An 18,462-nucleotide genomic window follows, 5' to 3' on the forward strand; every position below is an offset into this window, starting at 1 on the left:
GAGAAGAAATTGAAAACAATATATTTTTTAGAAATCTGACCAAGCAGCAGAAGGAGATTTTACTTTGCAAAGGGCATACTCTTTGAACTGGTTTTATGAGTCATCTATACAAGATGTGACTGAAGTGACACTGATTCCATGTCTCACGTATCAAGTCAGTCATTCTTATTCATGTGAAATAAAGTACAAAAAGTTGCACTGTGTTTTTATATCCCAGATAAATATTTGTTGTTACAAAGAAGTAGTACAGGTAGAGCAGTCTCTTGAGGTATATGCTCTGCTGTTCACTCTCTAGGGGTGAGCTTGGGCAACTGCATTCCACAAGCATCGTAGATGATTCTTGCACAGAATAAAGGTTGATCATGATCCAGATTTATAGTAAGTAAGCATTACAAAATGTCCTGTGAACATAATATACATTTTTGGTAGTAAGAAAATGGGTAAGAAATTATGTTTGTAAGGAAGCAGATAGGAAAATGTAAAGATGATATATGTTGACCCACAAGGAGCCTATAAAAAACAATTGAAATATAGTTTCTGACCATTTGTTAAATACCACTATGAATGCCACACCATGTATCCTCTTAATCCATGTCCTGAAACAATAGGAAGACCTTGGGCAGGAACCATTAGTGATACTCTAGATTTATGGAAAGGGAAAATTTCTTGTTTGAATTTGTATCTGGTGGTCAAGCCTCTGTTTTTGAGGGAGGAGTGTAGCCTAGTAGTTAACGGGCTATACTTTGGAGCCAGGTTATCTGGTGCACTGGTATTATTGTAGGTGGTCATGTGACTCCCTGAGCCTCATTCCCTCAGCTACTGAGTGGAGACAGTGATCATACTTATAGTGTTATCGTGAGGATGGGGTTAATTTATGTGAAGTACCTAGAATAATGTCCGGCATTTTGTTATTAATGTTATTATTGAAAAAAAAATCTTCACACACAGTATTATCCATATGACATGAAATCTAGAAAATGGAGAACAAATCACCTTGCCACAACTATTATCATGATTACTTCTTTTGAGTCATTTTTAAAATATTTTTTACTTAGTTGATACCATTGTGTATAAGTGATTTTTATATCTTGCCTTTTTTTTAAAACAAATAACTTAACACATATAATATTTGACTTCATCTTTACTGCTAGACACTTGACTCACCATTTGTCTCTTAAAAAAATGTCTCAGTAGAAATTTAGGGTCTTAAATGTTTTGTTATTGTATGAACTTCTTCATAAGAATGCTTCTCAGAAATGAGGACTATTATCTTTTGTGATTTAGTACACATTTCTAAATTGCCCTTCAGTTATGTGGTAATAATTTGTAATGCCAGTTGAAATACAGGTGCGTGCCAGTTGAATTGCAGTTTCACTAGAGTGGAGTGTTAAAACAGTCTCATTATTTGAAATGCTAAGAACATTTCATAATGTTGTATCTTTGATTAATATCACAGGCAGAGGTGTAAGGAAGGGCAGCCTTCTTTGATGGAAACAAAACTTCCAAGTGGCCTTGGAAGGATAGACCCTGACTTAAGAGACAACAAATAATCCCATCTCCATTTTTGGACCGATAAGGAAAATTTTCAAACCTCCCAGTAGTATATAAGTTTTTTGGTAGTATTAGAAATAATAGGACAATGAGAAATTTGCTTTTATGTGCCCATAATTTTTAGCTCAGTTTGTGTGTGTTTCTTAAACTCTTTTTGAGATTCACACCCCAAAGCCTAGCTCATGTTTTCATGCTATAGCCTTTTCTCCCCAAGCCTGTATCTGGCACTCCGTGCTTCTGCTGTCCAAAAGTGGTTTCAGCAAGTCAAACGTGCTATACTGCCTCTTGTCTCTGGGCCTTTGCAGATGCTGTTTTCTTGACTGGAAGAACACTCTTGCCTTTCCACCTCCTCGATTTATTGCTATTCATCCTTCAGGTCTCAGTGTGCCCATTGCTTGCTCCAGGAAGCTCCAGAAAGGCAGAGATCATGGCTATATGAATCACTTTTGTGACTTTAGCACCCAGTAGGCACACACAATTTTTTTGAATGAATAAATTTTAGTTTGTAACTAAGTCACTCAATATCAAATCTCACTGTAAAAAGTTTTAGGAAAAGAACATTTAGAGCCTGATGAAATGATATCTTCTTTTCCCTTCATTTGGAAATATTCTTGCTAAAGGGGAATATACAAAATGTACTATAATATAATTGGTTTAATCTGGAGCTGGAACTGAGCCAATAGATGATGAAAGCAGTGTCTGTTACTTTCTCTTCTCAACTGTTACTTCCCTTGCTGCTGCTGTTTTAATTCCTGGCAGTTCCAGTTCTGAGTGCCCACACTGAAAATGTGTTGACCCTGAGGACAGTTGAGTCTTCTTGGTTCTTAATGCTCAAGTGAGAAGCATTCTTATTTTAATTGCATCTTAATTGTTTTCTATTCTCAAAAGAAATGTAGCAGAGACAGTGACTATAGAGGCTAATTTTTTGACTTTAGTACATTGTGTTAACGTGGTGGTTTGTTAAATCTGTAGTATATTTCCATTTGTTGTAAGGCCAGGGTTGCTGGCTTAGTACATAGCATTCAGTCAAATATAGGAATTTATATTTAATCAAGATTTTTGTCACTCTTCCCCACATACATGAATTTGGAATGATTAACAGTTGGTGTGCATAAGAAAGTCTGAAAGGGGCCATTTTTTCAGGCCACATATTGAGGAAATTACACTAAAATAGTGTCTTTCTCTCCCTTCCCTTCCTTTTTCTCTCTCCCCTTTTCCCTCTCTATCCCCTCCCTCATCCATATCTTACTCAGACCTAAGCTCTTTAACTATAAGAAATCTTTATATTACATCTAACTTGAAACATGATATCACTGTGCCAGAAATATTTATCTGAAACTAAAAGGCATGTCATTGTCTTTGAATGAAAGGCATTTGGAAAAAAATAAATAAATAAGGAAGGGCATATAATTAAGGTATTTATCATGTGCCATCCTTTGAGCTTGCCTGTTTCCCCCTAGTAAAATAAAGGAGAATAAAAGGGTATTGGAGAAAGGAATGCTTTTGAACAAGAGGGGATGCAGTTTAAATGCATGTATCATGCTAACCCTCTGGAGCAAGCTACACAGGAAAATTTTCAACTTTGTTGTAAAAGCTTGTTTTTTGTTTCTGTGCTTCAATGTTTCTGTTTAAAACAGTAGTTGATTTTCAAAACTCATTGACAAATGGTTTTTAAAATCACTACTAAATTACTTCATCTGCTTCTGCCATATAAGATTGGAGTTACTCTTTTTTAATACTCAATGGACTGTGAAAATTGAACCCTTAATCTGTTAATGATTATAATGAATTAAAAACATATGAGGGTAGCCTCATCCACTTTTGAGCTGCAGGATGTAGTTACCTCCCTTGTGTGCAAAGCTATTATTTTTTGATACCTGTGGTTTTAAGGTCCTTCATTCTGGATCATTCAGAAGACCTGAAAGAGACTAGTATGTTGATTCTTTAAATGATAGCTCTTCTCTCCATGCTGTTGGCTGCACTGCTTTATATTCTGTCATCGAGATGACAGTAACAATTTCAAGTACACTCCCAGCTGCCCCTCTCCTCTCTACTGTCTGGAATTGGCTAAGTTTATAACATAGCAAATTGCTTATCAGCCAAAATACACTGTATTTCAGTATTGTCCTACATCCATCCAGTGGAAGAATTGCCATACTTATCATTTCTTGCCTCCATTTTTGGGGAAAGGGAGATTTGGAGCTCTTCAGTCCTTCTTCCCAAGGGCCTTTCTTGATAAAAGCTCGACAGGAAATTGTGTTTGTAACCTGGAGAATGTCGATATTTTTGCCATACTTAATGATAAAGTTAATTTCATTAGTCATCATTTTGTTAAAATAGCTCCAACCTGGAGCAGCTACTTTGTCATCACAATTATTCCTTAGAACTTCCTTCTGCTCTACAAAAAGAAATAAATCCTATTAACGTAATCGATCTTTCCCATCTGCTGCTGTATCAGCAGTATGGGAAATTTTTTAGTGAACAAGACTGATTATCTGATATTTCATATTAAGACATGATCAGAATGTAAGTCTTTTCCATCATAAACATCCTTTGTAGTTTCAGCAGAATTGGAGTACTAAAATATTAAGAGAATTTGATAAATTTTAATAATTCTTGCTTTTGAAGTTGATAGACCCTGAGACTTCAGGTACCAAAGGGTTTAAATGTATTTCTAAAGCATTTTATGTGCAAAAACCATCATACAGAGTTGTTTTGACAGTAAAAATTTTAAGACAGCCTGAATATTTCCGAAGAGGAGGTTGGTTAAACTGTGGTAAGTTTTTTAAATGGAATTTTATGAAGTTATTTGAATATTGCTTATGAAGATAATGGAAAAATGGCTGTGGTTGAAATCTGTTAGGTAAAAAAGCAGTACAAAAATAAATGCACATCTATCCACTGTATGAAATATTACATCATTTAAGATGTGTATAGGAAAGGTCTTGGCAGGAAATATACCCCACAATGCTATCCCTGGCAGACTGGCTGACTGTAGATTATTTTCCTTATCTCTACTCCTCTTATATAATTTTTAAAAATTAGTACTCCTTTATTTATTTATTTGAGAGAGACCATGCAGGTGGTGGGGAGGAGCAGAGGGACAGAGAGAGAATCTTAAGCAGGCTATGAGCTCAGCCCAGAGTCTCATGTAGGGCTCGAATCTACAACCCCTGGGATCATGACCTAAGCTGAAATCAAGAGTCAGACGCTCAACCAGCTGAGCCACCCAGGCACCCCTAATACTCTTTACTTTAAGAGGACTACTCCTGAAACCATTATTAGCCTACATGTTAACTAATTTGGCTTTAAATAAAATTAAAAAAAAAAAAATTGGGAGGAAAACTTACAAACATCTTTCAAACCCTATGTAGATTTCTTTTGAAAACATTTCCTGTGGCATAGTTATCTTGTTCACTTATTTAGTAACTCACCAAGTATTTTTTGAGTACCTGCTAAGAGCAGTGTTCTGGGCACTGAGGGATTAGCATTAAACAGAATGGTAAGTTCATGGACCTATATTCTAATAAATAGTAAATCTTAAGATGCTTAGAAGCATACCCTTAACTATTATATTAAATCCAAGCCTTGTTGCCAACTTTAAAGGACATTTCTTGATTAGTAACTTAAAGGATGTTAAAAATTCCTACATAGATTTTGTAGTCAGGTTTTATAGTAATATATTTTTGTCATCTTGTATTTTATAGCTCCTTATTAATTGAAATCATTCTATATAAATTTCTATGAATTCTCTCAACATTTATATATGTAATGGTAGGGGCCCCAAAAGTGCATATCACCATATTTTCTTTTTCTAGCAGTAACATTTATATGATATTCTACTTGCCTGACTATATTAAATTGTAAGATTTTTGACAGAAGGGATATATCTGTCCAGTTCACCATTAAATAAATAATTGTTAATGAATGGTGATCTTTGCTAACATTAAAATAACTGCACTGGGAGGCAGACATTTAGTTTCTTAGTAGAATAATTAAATGTAAAAACATCCTATATTAACTTTGAAACAAACAGAATGTCCACTTAATACTTTTTATTCCCCTGTTATCTTCTCTCTCTCTCTTTCTCTCTCTCTCTCTCTCTCTCTCTCTCTCTCATTCTTTGGTCTGTATTAGGTGTCATCAATCTTACAGAAGAAGTGCAGTGGATCAAAGTCAATACAAACATGAATGGCTATTATATTGTACACTATGCAGATGATGACTGGGAAGCACTAATCAAACAGTTGAAAACGAATCCTTATGTCCTGAGTGACAAAGACCGAGCCAACCTCATCAACAACATCTTTGAACTTGCAGGGTAGAGTGTGCTTGGTTTGGGTTTGTTTATTTTTAAACAAGTGTTATTGTGGGGGGAAAAAAAAACTTTAGAAAAACAGTTCAAAAGAACTGGCATATATTGCCTGTTAGGTATAATTCATTTTGGATGATTGGGAAGATATAAAATACAATCCTTGCCTTCATTGGTGTTACAATCTGTATAGAAAGGTCAGCTACAAACATATTGAACAGTTAAGTAACAGTTAAGATTACAATATTAACAACCAGGACACATGTTTGCTGAATATATTGATCTAGGAGTTCAGGCTTTGCTTTATTTCATGAGAGAATTCTTTTCAAGCAGCTTGGTTAGTTCTTACCCACTGGTTTGAGTGATGTCTCTGAGAGTTGGGGCCTTCTTATTTGGTTACAGCTTGCCTCCCAACCACTCTGTGCATTACAGAATCCCAAAACCAAGTGTGGTCGTGACTGTGTGTGTTAGATATCCTCCAAATAATAAGAGTACCAGCTTAGGCGGTTAATGGGTCTAGAGACACACAGAATATTCAAAAGTATTATTTTGGACTGCTCTTGACCTTCTTTTGGTTCATTTTTAATGAAGTAACTATTGATCATCTCAGCCATCATTGTTATGATTTCTCTTATGTGGTTAATTTTTAAAATGCACTCACCATAAATTCACAGTGGACCTTGACTTAACGAGTTTGACAAATTCCCATACAAATAACAAAATATTTTCTTTTTGATTCAGATCCTCTTTATGCCACTTGCTCTCACCTGGTAAATATATGAAATAAATAAATTAATTAATTAAATAAATAAAATTAGTACTCTTCATCTTTTCTCATCTAAGACACTGACTTATGTCTCAGTAGCATGACTCAGTAGCAATTTATAGGTAACTGAGGGAATAAAACCTGAGCTATTGTTTATCTTTCTCATGAAATGTATCTTTAACCTTGGGTCACACACATGAACTTAATCAAAGATAATAATATTTAGTCTAACTTTACAGAATGCCACTGTAAGCTTACATTTTAGTTCTTGAAGACTCACCATCTATTCCTGAAGTTTCTCAGCATGTGTATAGAGTTTATCTGCTTCTCTCAGCATATTGACTTTTCTGTTCTTTTACCCTTTAGCCTAGGCAAGGTGTCTCTTCAAAGGGCCTTTGATTTGATTGATTACCTTGGAAATGAGACCTATACCGCCCCCATCACTGAAGCCCTGTTCCAGACAGGCCTCATCTGTAACCTCCTTGAAAAGCTGGGACACATGGATCTGGCCTCAAGAGTAGTGGTGAGTCTACCTTATTGCCAACTTGTCTTTGTTGCTTGCCTTTAATGTGTCATTCACAGTTCTAGGCTGTAAAGGCAGCCGGTCACGTTCCCTTTTCTTCACTCTACTAGTGGTGAAATCTTTACTTTGAATCAAAATGGCATTGCTTACCAGGAAGAATTGATAAAGGCTTAGCGTGACATGGTATTGTTTGAATATCAAAATACAGCCTTCTGACACTGCTGCCAAAATGAGATCACATGAAAAGAAAACTCTCTTCAAATCTCAGTTTATTTCTATATAATAAATGCTCAAAATGGGTCCTTTTGCAATGTGGTGTTCCCCACTGATTTCCTAGCGGTCATTATGAAATGACAGTTATGTTTGTATTGAAGAATATTCTGTTTTAGGAGTCCTTACTGATAACTGTCTTATGGATGATGATGCTGGTGGATAGATTTATCTGCAGAGCACTAAAGGAATCTTGGTAGTGGTGACTACTTTACTTTTTTAAAACCAGTTTCTTGATCTTAACAGTTGTTAGTTTAGACACTTTCAATATTAAACTGTTGACAGAGTCTTTAAAAGCTTGGGAAGGAGAGATGAATTCTTTGTTTCATCTTGCTCTCTGAATCAGCACATTCTGACAATAAGGTTTGCTTTATGAATCAGTCAGGTTTGCCAGGGCCCAGACAAAAGGAGTCTCTCAGAAAAAGGAAGAAAGTATTAGAATAGAAATGAGAATTTCTTTTAGGGTTTTGATGTTCTTACTGGTCAAAGGAATGGGTTAGATTACATCTCTCTCTCTCTGTCTCTGTCTCTTTCTCTTTCTCTCTCTCTCTCTTTTTTTTTTTTTTTTTTATTATTAAAAAAGAAACAACCTCCTTTCTGCCTCTTACTGTTCTGCACGTCCCCTGTTATGAGTTCTCTCATCACAGTGACGGGAGGCAGTACATGGCTGGTGGGCCATATGGAGCTTGAAAAGTACCCTTCTTCCCAAGTCTCTGATCTGACCCTAAAAGAGCCATGCCTATCCTTACCCATAACTGTAATATGTAAGTTAGATGATTTCTGAGGTTTTTTCAAACTGTTAGGATTTTTATCATTCTTCTATATCATAAGGCTATCTATCACCATCCTTAATAAAAACCAGAGTCTTCAGAATGTGACTCAGCGCATAGTGTTACTCAATAAATATTGAGCAAATGAGTGAAATACACCAGAAACTGGTACATTTCAGTGCTTGTTTTATTCTGCACACCATGCTTAGTGCTTAATGTAGATAACCTTGTATAATCTTCACACAATGCCAGATAGATACTTCTTTTATTTTTTAATGTTTATTTTTGAGAGAGACAGCATGAATGGGGGAGGGGCAGAGAGAGAGAGGGAGACACAGAATCCCAAGCAGGCTCCAGGGTACAAGCTGTCAGCACAGAGCCTGACGCTGGGCTCGAACTCATGAGCCACGAGATCATGACCTGAGCTGAAGTTGGACGCTTAACTGACTGAACCACCCAGGCACCCTGCCAGATAGATATTTCTACACCCATTATATGGATGAGGAGACTACTTAACTTCCCCAAAGTCATTTACCAAGTAAATTTTAAAGCTGAGTTTCAAACCCAGATTAGTTCCACTCTCAAGCCCACCATTTGTATTATATTGCTGTATTTTAAATTAATTTGTATTCTAGCAATGTCATCTTTCAAAAGATACCTTTTTGTTGGAAAGATCAAGGCTGTTTCTTTCCTATCATTTTTTTTAATTGAGATTTTAAATTAAAACAGTTTGAAAAACTTGTAGACCATGTGTTTAAGGTTTAAAATGACGGACTTACATCTAGTTCCTTGAAAATAAAGTTGTCAACTTACTATTTGAGATTTCTTTTATATGCAAAATGTTAATGACTTTTTTAATAGTATTTGTAAGAATTTTCAAGAAGTATGCAAATAACATATTGATCTCTTTTGGGCTCCAACACCGACTTTCTCCTGTTAGTATATCAAAGAAATTGGCCACTTGTTAGCCACTTCAGCAACCATAGCTGGACATGTGCATTGTTTGCAGTTTGCAGCTATTATGAATCACAATACTATGAATATTCTTATACATATCTGTTGTGAATATCTGTATGCATTTCTATGGGCTGTGTCTGGAAGTGAAATTGCTGAGTCATAACATATTCGTAGTTAATACTGTACTATCAAATCGTTGTTCGACATTATAGCACTTTGTGCTCCGTCAGCAATGCATGAGAATTTGAGTTCTGTTCTGGCTCTATATCCTTGCCAACACTTCGTATTAATAGTAAATCTTACTCCCTTTAGCCATTTGGTTGGGAGCATAGCGGTATTGCAATTTCGGCTTTAGTTTGTATTTCCCTAATGACTAGTGAAGATGAATTCCTTTTGATTTGTTTAATGACCATTGGAGGTACACTTTTGTTAAATGCCCAAGTCTCTGATGTTTTTTCCATTGGATATTCTGTCTTTTTCTGATTCATTTGTACAGCTCTTTATATATTCAAGAGATGAGTCCTTTGTTGCTCTTGTACATTTACAAGTATCTTCTCCCCCTCTGGCTTGCTTTTTCAATCTCTTAATTATGCTTTTTGATTAGCGTAAATTCTTAATTTTAGTGTATGAAATCTGCCAACCCAAGGATATTCTCCTTTGTTCTCTTCTGGAGACTTTATTATTTTACCTTACACATTTAGATCTATGATCCATCTGGAATTGATTTTCGTGTATGCTGTGAGTGAGACACAAAGATTCATGTTTTTGATACAGCTATCCAGTTGGTCCAGCACCAGTGTGCTTCATTGTATACAGAGATTTTTCTCTTATTGAGTTTTTATAACTACTTTTGAGGTTATTAGTGCCATATCAAATCAACACCATTTGGGGTAGTTTTTTTAGTTTCCTCGGGCTGCCATAATAAATTAGTAAAACCTGTTGTCTTAAAACAATAAAAACATATTCTCCCACAGTTCTGGAAGCTAGAAGGCTAAAATTGAGGTGTTGGGAGAGCAGATTGGTTCCTTCTGAGGGAGAATCTCTTCCATGCCTGTCTCCTAGCTTCAGGTGGTTGCCAGCAATCCTTGGCACTCTTTAGCTTATAGATGCATCACTGTAATTTCCGCCTCTGTCTTTACATGGCATTCTCCCTTTGTTTCCGGGTCCAAATTTCCCTGTTCTTATAAGGGCACCAGTCATTAGATTAGAGCCTACCATAATTCAGCATGACCTTACCTTAAATTGGTTAAATCTGCAAAAACCTATTCCCAGATAAGTTTACATTCAAAGATTCTAGACAGACCTGAATTTTGGGGGCGGGGGAGGGCACACTATTCAACCCACTATAGGTAGCAATAAATAACTACATACCCCTCGGTTTTTTTTGTTTTTTTGTTTTTTGTTTTACTATTAAAGGATAGTGTTTGGTAGTGAATATGCCATAAGAGTTAGCAGAATATTCTTGAAGCTGCCCAGCTAGTTAAATTTCATGTTGGCAGAAGTCATTCTTACACCTGCCTCTCTCCAGTCACTCTGTTGAGAGCCTAGTGTCAGAAAGCACTTGATACTTACCTCAAGCTATCTCTCTGCTGTGAACACAGGTGCTAAACTCAGTCTAAGAAGTTAGACATTTTGAATATTTTCTTATTGTCATGCTTGAGTAACTCTGCGTCTTCATCCTAGATGATGGTTTCCAGTTTGCTGGGCAGGCGTGTGTTTATGAAGAACATACTTCAGGGTGGGGTCCAGAGGACTGATGCTTAGAGGGCAAGAGCAGCCTTAGTGTATATGTGTGAGCCTGTGGGCCCTTTTACTGCTGTAGATCTCATACACTTGAATGTTAATTAAAGGTCAGGTTAGCTTTAGGTCATCAAGAGGGAGAAACTGTCTCTGAAATTGTTATTCCATTCTTAGGACATTCTGATGCCATCAACACTCTCAAAATATGAAATCTGACACTATAGTTGGAGATTAGAATGGCAGACATTTCTGAGTTCTTGGATCCAATCCTCAGTATTTGTAATTAATACTGGTGTCTAATTATTTTTTTATGTTGTCACCAGAGCATTGTATAAATATATTGGTCATTTTGTTATTTAGACTGCACATGCCTACATAACGCACACCTCTGAATCACATTTAGTGATGTATGCTCTGGTATGGTGGTGCATAGAGTCTGGAGGCACTTTTCAATTGTGTCAAATTGTTCACATCTGATGTTAACATCTGATCCCAGCCATATTCCTGTTTCATCACTTACAAGTCTGTCATTCTTTTACATATGAGGGATTGTTGGGATAAACCTTTTGCAATAAAAGCTGACACTTCACATTTAAGAAGCTCACTTGACCCAAGAAAGAACTCCCTGGGCATATCAGTATAAAATTAAAGCAGTAAATCACAATGTAGTACATAGTATAAATGCCGCTGCCATCTTTCCTGTCTTTTTTTATTTTTAAAATCATTTTGTGTTACTGTTCTTGCATTTTATTGCATACTCTGTGTTTGTAGCTTGTCTAACCCATCTGGTTTGTTCTCTTCCCACTTGCCATTTTCATTTTATGAAATCAGGGGGTTGGATTCTATTGTTTAATGAGTTTAAATTAAAAAAAATAATTTAGAACCATGGAAAAACAGATTCTAGGTTTGAAGTACTTGCGATATGGTTTATTAATATTAAAAATATAACCTGGATTACTTATAAAACTAAAACAGCAGGAATTTTCTGAACACAGAATTATTTCTAAAATAAAATCTTTTGCTCTATTATGTTATCATTTGAAATATATGTAAAATCAACTATTTGAGAAATTCATCTTAACTATTTGGTATCAGAAATAATTAGTAAAATTGTACCCTATAATTCCAGTGGAGTAACTGCTTAGGAACTGGCCTTAGCATCTTCTAGAGTCAGGGTTCCCTTGCTTCCAGTGCTTTAAAGTACCTTTTTTTCCCTACTGGTTTCTTTATGTTTTAGTAAACTCTTATTAACATTGACATTTTTCTCCACTGAGTTTTTTTAATAGTATTTCAAGCATGTAACTTTTTTCCCCCCTCTGATTCTTCCTTTGTATCTACTTGACAGTTAGGAGCAGTTTTTAATTTTCTTGTATTCTTTATTCATTTGGGATGGTTTGCTATCACGCCATTGAGAAAGGCCACTGGGAGACAGCACGTCCAATGCAGCCATGTGTATACAATAGGATCTCTTGCATTGCTTTTATGTTCCTTGGATTATCAGTCAGCATGGCAAGTATTTTTCCACTTCATGTCCTCGCAATGACTCACAGGCTTTGTTACTCACACATTCCACAAGGTGTCTGTTCTCTATTTCATTGCTTTTGAAGCAAGCAAAAGTAAGTTGACATGTTATCACAAATGTGGAGTCCTTCTCCTTGCACAGATTCTTCTTTTCATTCTCATAGCTCCACAAGAGACTTGCTTATGGAAGGTCTGCTAAGAAAATGGCCTCAGCAGTTTAAAACTCTCCAAGTAGGATTCATTTTAGGTATTAACACTGGTACTCTGGAAGAGTATGATGCTCTGTGAAGAACTTGAACTTATTTTCTGGGGTGTAAGTGTTAAAAACCAATGAATCTAACATACAGGTGTTCACCATACTATTCTTGTTGCTTTACTATAGCTCTGAAAATTTTTTAAATAAAAAGTTGAGGGGGGTTGGGGAAATAACTATAAACAACTCTTCTTTCCTGCAGGCCTCATTTTCTTGCCTCTTTGTTTAGATTAATTTGTTAGATCATCAAGCTAGTTGATATTTTAAGTATTCCTTTAATATTGGATTCAGAAGCATTTAGACATGTACTTGTCAGTAAAGAAGCACATTTTTCTCACATTGCTTTATGGGTTTATGGATTTAAAGTCACGAGGTCAGAAAGTTTCAACTGGCTTCTAGCAGTGGCTATAGGTGATACTTTTTGGCAGGAAAAATCTAGCTGAGTACACACAGAAGAAATTCTCCTTACCGCATAGAAGTAATTCTTTTTTTTTTTTTTTATGTTATATAATTAAGAGTCCCTGTTGGCTATAGCAGCCTATGAATAGCCTTTCTTATTGAATGGTTTTGCCCCAGTTGTACTTAGGCTTCATGTGTCATTTGATATTTATTGGGTAATAACTATGCCCCCCTTTTTCTCCTTGGGTAAATGTTGGGGAAAAAAGATCTTGCTGTCCTGATTTTTTCTGGTTGTCCTAATTATTATTAACATTTTTTCTCTCTAGGCCAGGGTATTTAAGTTACTTCAAAGTCAAATCCAACAGCAAACTTGGACTGATGAAGGCACCCCATCTACTCGAGAGCTTCGGTCAGTCCTGTTAGAATTTGCTTGCACCCACGGCCTAGAGAACTGCAGCACTGTTGCCATGAAGCTCTTTGATGATTGGGTGGCATCTAATGGAACTCAAAGGTGACATGTGCTTCTACTCCGATGAACTCTCTTACTCTTTCTTAAATTAATATCATACACTGAAACCAGGATCTTTTCATCCTGGAGTATAGATGTTATAAAACCGAGTGTTAATGTAGGTGATTTCTATGCACTTGTATTGTCAAACAAAATTTTTTTTTTCAAATTGTATTAAAATACATAAAACATACCATTTACTATCAACATATTCTAAGTGTGCAGTTCTGTAGTGTAAGTATATTCACATTGCTGAGCAATGAATCTCCAGAACTTTTCATCTTGCAAAATAGAACTCTTTACCAAAACAAATCTCCATTTTCTCCAACCCCCAATCCCTGGAAGCCACCATTCTATTTTCTCTTCTAAATACCTTATGTAAGTGAAATGTACAGTATTTGTCTTTTTGTGACTGGCTTGTTTCTCTTAACATGGTGCCCTCAAGGTTCATCTATGTTGTAGCACGTGTTAGAATTTCCTTCTTTTTTAAGGCTGAGTAATCCTTTATGTGTATATACCACATTTTGTTTCCTCCATTGATAGACACATGAGTTGCTTCCACCTTTTGGCTTTTACAAATAATGCTGCTATGATCATAGGTATATAAATACCTCTTTAAGACTCTTTTAGTCCTTTGAGATGTATACCTAGAAGTGATGTTGCTACATCATATGGTAGTTCTATTTTTAGTTTTTTGAGGTACTGCTCTATTGTTTTCCATAGTGGTTACTCCAGTTTACATTCCCACAAATAGGGCATAAGAGTTCCAATTTCTTCACAACCTCACCAACACTTGTTTTCTGTTTTTTGATAGCACCTATCCAAATAGGTGTGAGCTGTCAAACAAGTCTGTTTTAATTTAGGAATATAACATAACAGAAGGAACGTTTTTGATGATGACTGGTTTTCTCCATGTTCCTTATTTTGCACTATGGAAATAGATTCAAGCATCAGATGAAAGTTGGGGTGGGGGATTTGGATGACCTTTCCAGCTCTGAGATCTTAATAAAGGCAGAAGACTGTGTTTCTTTCCCCTCTTCTCACCACTCTTCCCACACTTGCTGCTGTATTTCCACCATGGAACTTACCACACTATATGGCAATACATTTATTCATTCTGTACGTTGCAATAGTCCTTGTGTTCCTGCAGGGCAGAGAGTGGGTCTCATTCTTCTTCCCATCCCCAGTATCCAGCCAGTTGCCTGCCTGGTTTTTGTGGATGCTTAGTGAATAATTATTGCATTAAATTAGATTGATATTCCCTATAATCACACTGCCAGGAAAGTAGCAGCCAACTGAATTAAATATTTTCTTGACTGTTAGTTGTAAAGACTCTTACTTGCTCTGACTCCAAAAGCACCACTAGTCAATTCCTTGCCTTTGTATTCAGGATTTTTTTTTCTTGTTTTTTTTCATATTTATGTACCTCTCTTACAGCCTACCTACTGATGTCATGACTACTGTGTTCAAGGTCGGAGCACAAACTGAGAAAGGCTGGTCATTCCTACTAAGCAAGTATGTCTCTATAGGCTCTGAAGCAGAAAAGAATAAAATACTTGAGGCTCTTGCCAGCTCCGAGGATGTACGGAAACTTTACTGGTATGAAACCACCCAAGGAATATGATATATAGAAACTAAAAGCATAAAAGCATTGTGCTTCTAGGTTGAGGAGCTCATTTTCTCTGGGATCTCCCGTTTTCTACCTTTACTTGTGGGCCAGACCTGACTTGGAAGGTGTGGGGAGGAGCCCGCATGTGTTGGGCTTCATCTCAGGGATTGGACTGTACAGATGGATAGAAAGTGCTTCGCCTGAAAGAGATTGGGAGATGCCAGAAATCACAGTCCCCTTCTGCTTTCTGCTTAAAAACTTTTTGATCCGCCTGGCATGTTGTCTTTGATTCCACAATTAGTGCTTCTTTTTATTTATTTATTTTATTATTATTATTATTTTTTGTCAAGGCGTTGCTCTGTCCAAGCCATCATTTTGAAAATGCAGACACTTCAGTAAAAGGTGACATGTGAAAGCTTATAGGTTATACATTCATGTGGATTTGTCAGACCTTTCCTTTTGAACATTCAGCTGATGAAAAGCTAGCGACGGTTGTTTCACATGGGAGAAAGAAGGGCAATAAGTAGGGCTTCCTGGGAGGAAGAGCAATCAGTGTCAGGGTAGAGGCACGGTAAATAACTGAGAGAAACAGGAAGGTATCTTGAAAGTCATCAGCGGGAAGGAAAGGAAAAGCATGTGGGTCTCATTGCTTCTCTTGTATAACTTTGCTCAGCGAAATCCTAATAGTGTTCCAGAGATATTCTTAGTTAGCAGCTGCCCAGATCCACTTTCCATAGGATACACTGTAAATAATCATTTTCTTTAAAGTAGTAGCCAGCCTGTGACTCAAGAAAGCAGAGAAAAGTTGTGTATAAATTAGTAATTTGGTTTTAAAATAGTAGTGTTTTACTAATAAATTTCCATTATAAAGTATTTAAACAATACTTAAGAACATGGAATAAAATGTGAAAGTGTCTCTCATCTGACCCTTCGCTTACATCCTTATTCTCTCTTCTCTGTTAACAGTGTCAGTCCTGGTCTGGGTATTTACATATTTAAACATAGGTTTATACTATACCCAGTGCTCTGTAACATTCTTTTTAGTTCTTTGACAGTCTTTGAGATTTGCCATGTGAGGTCATAAAGTTTATTTCATTTGTTTTTATGGCTACACAGTATTCAATAGTATGGCTCTGTCATAATTTATTTAATCCATCACATGTTGAGGGGCATTTGGGTTTTTCCTCCTATTAAAAATAATTCTGCAGGGGCACCTGGGTAGCTTAGTCAGTTAAGCGTCCGACTTTGGCTCAGGTCATGATCTCACAGTTCGTGAGTTCGAACCCCATGTCGGGCTCTTTTCTGACAGCTCAGAACCTGGAGCCTGCTTCGGATTCTGTGTCTTCCTCTCTCTCTGCCCCTCCCCAGCTCGCACTCTGTCTGTCTGTCTGTCTCTCTCTCTCTCTCTCTCTCTCAAAAATAAATAAACTTTAAAAAAATTCAAAAGGTAATCATTATGCATTCTCTTGGGAGTATGTGTTTTCCCACTATAAGCAGGTATTACAGCATGATACATGAGAACTGCATTCATTTAAGTACCAAGCTTTAGAATTTATCAGCTACGGTACTATGACAATTTTACATAACCTCAGTTTCTTACTGTAAAATGGAGATAGGTAATAATTACCTATTTCAAGCCTTGTGTCAAGTATTTAGAACATAATATAGTACTTATAGAGTATCAATAAATGTTAGCTATTAATATTAAGAGTGTATTCTGCAATGTATCTTGCTTTTTACATCAAACAGCCCAATTTTTTAAGAGTAGGTGCCTGGGTGGCTTAGTTGGTTAAGCACCCAACTCTTGATTTTGGCTCATGTCATGATCTTACGGTTCATGAGTCTGAGTCCCACATTAGGCTCTGCACTGACAATGTGGAGCCTACTTGGGATACTTTCACTCTCTTTCTGCCTCTTCCCCACTTGTGCTCTCAATCTCTCTCTCTCTCAAAAAATAAACTTTAAAAAAGTAGTAATATACCTATCTACTCATATCAAATAAGGTTTTTAACAGAAAAAAAATCCAATCTTCAGAGTTGTAATAAATTCTACTTGAATTTATTTCATAAATGAGCTTACTACATCAAGAACTGTTTATTATTATGTGACAGTGTATTTAAGTCCTTACCTCATTGGTGAGTTCTCCCTTTATTTAAAAAAAAATGACAAAATTTCAGTCTATTGATCAACCTTAGACTGACCCAAAACTTACATCCTTTAAACTGCTTCAGAACCTTCATTAGGAGACCAGTACTAATTTTAAGTTCAGTGATCACTTCATGATGAATAATTATTTTGGGAACCAAATCTGCTTTGCTTTCCAGGTTAATGAAAAAGAGCCTCAGTGGAGATATCATCCGAACACAGAAGCTGTCATTTATCATTAGAACAGCTGGCCGACATTTTCCTGGGCACTTGCTGGCATGGGATTTTGTCAAAGAGAACTGGAATAAGCTTGTGCAGAAGTAAGTGTCTCAGATAACTACTAATTTTTAGTATTCTCCAGTTCTGCATTTAAAAATGTTCTCAGTGTTGTATTGTTTCACAGGATTTAAGATTTGCTGTGAGAGGAAAAATGCTTCACTGACAGTTGAACTGAAGCACCCAGAAATTTCCACCCTTGTAAATGTCATTCCATAACGTGAGGCATTAACGGTGGTGCTCCATTCGAATGCTAATTAAGCCCAACCAGGCTTGACACTTACGTCACTTAGCTTCACACGGCCACGGACTATTTGAGAATAGCTCTTGGGTTATGTGTTTTGAAAAGTACCTCTTCATTGCCAAAGAATCAGTTAAGAATTCACACCCACCTCAGTAGCACATGGAGCATTTAATTTCTTTTAAAGTAATAATAGATTAAATGGATTAATAATTTATCTGGGTATCCTTAACTCCTGCCTTTTTCTGCCCAGCTTTTCGTCCTACTGACAGTGAGTGTATGTAGGATTACTCCTAATACACTGAGCTTCATTACCCTGGAGCAGGATTTCACTTTGCCTTTGGCCTGTGTAATTTATAGTAAAGTATTTCCTTTGCACTCAAGAACTTTGTTTCCCAACAGCTGCCTCATTTTTTTTCCTCTCTTTTTGCTCTTGTATTTGTGTTTCTTCAGGTTTCATCTGGGGTCCTATACCATACAAAGTATTGTTGCCGGGTCAACACACCTGTTTTCAACAAAGGCACATTTGTCTGAGGTTGGTTGTATAAAATGTTAGGGAGATCGGGTAATCCTTTCCTCTTAGGCTACTTGGTTTAAGTTAGGTGGTACCTTCTCATGCCA

At 36.5% G+C, this 18,462-nt stretch overlaps 1 protein-coding gene across 2 annotated transcripts in view; it reads left to right on the top strand.

Moving 5' to 3' along the window:
• The window catches only part of LOC123608818 (leucyl and cystinyl aminopeptidase), a 100,487-nt gene that overhangs the window by 73,974 nt on the left and 8,051 nt on the right, over positions 1-18,462 (top strand). For both annotated transcript variants that reach the window (XM_045499206.1, XM_045499213.1), the window contains exons 12-17: positions 5,689-5,872; positions 6,996-7,152; positions 13,389-13,573; positions 15,008-15,169; positions 17,504-17,644; positions 18,295-18,376. In XM_045499206.1, coding sequence (XP_045355162.1) covers positions 5,689-5,872; positions 6,996-7,152; positions 13,389-13,573; positions 15,008-15,169; positions 17,504-17,644; positions 18,295-18,376 — 911 coding nt within the window. The remainder of the gene's footprint in view (positions 1-5,688; positions 5,873-6,995; positions 7,153-13,388; positions 13,574-15,007; positions 15,170-17,503; positions 17,645-18,294; positions 18,377-18,462) is intronic.

The sequence above is a fragment of the Leopardus geoffroyi genome, chromosome A1, assembly GCF_018350155.1.
Source record: "Leopardus geoffroyi isolate Oge1 chromosome A1, O.geoffroyi_Oge1_pat1.0, whole genome shotgun sequence".
Classification (NCBI taxonomy): Eukaryota; Metazoa; Chordata; class Mammalia; order Carnivora; family Felidae; genus Leopardus; species Leopardus geoffroyi.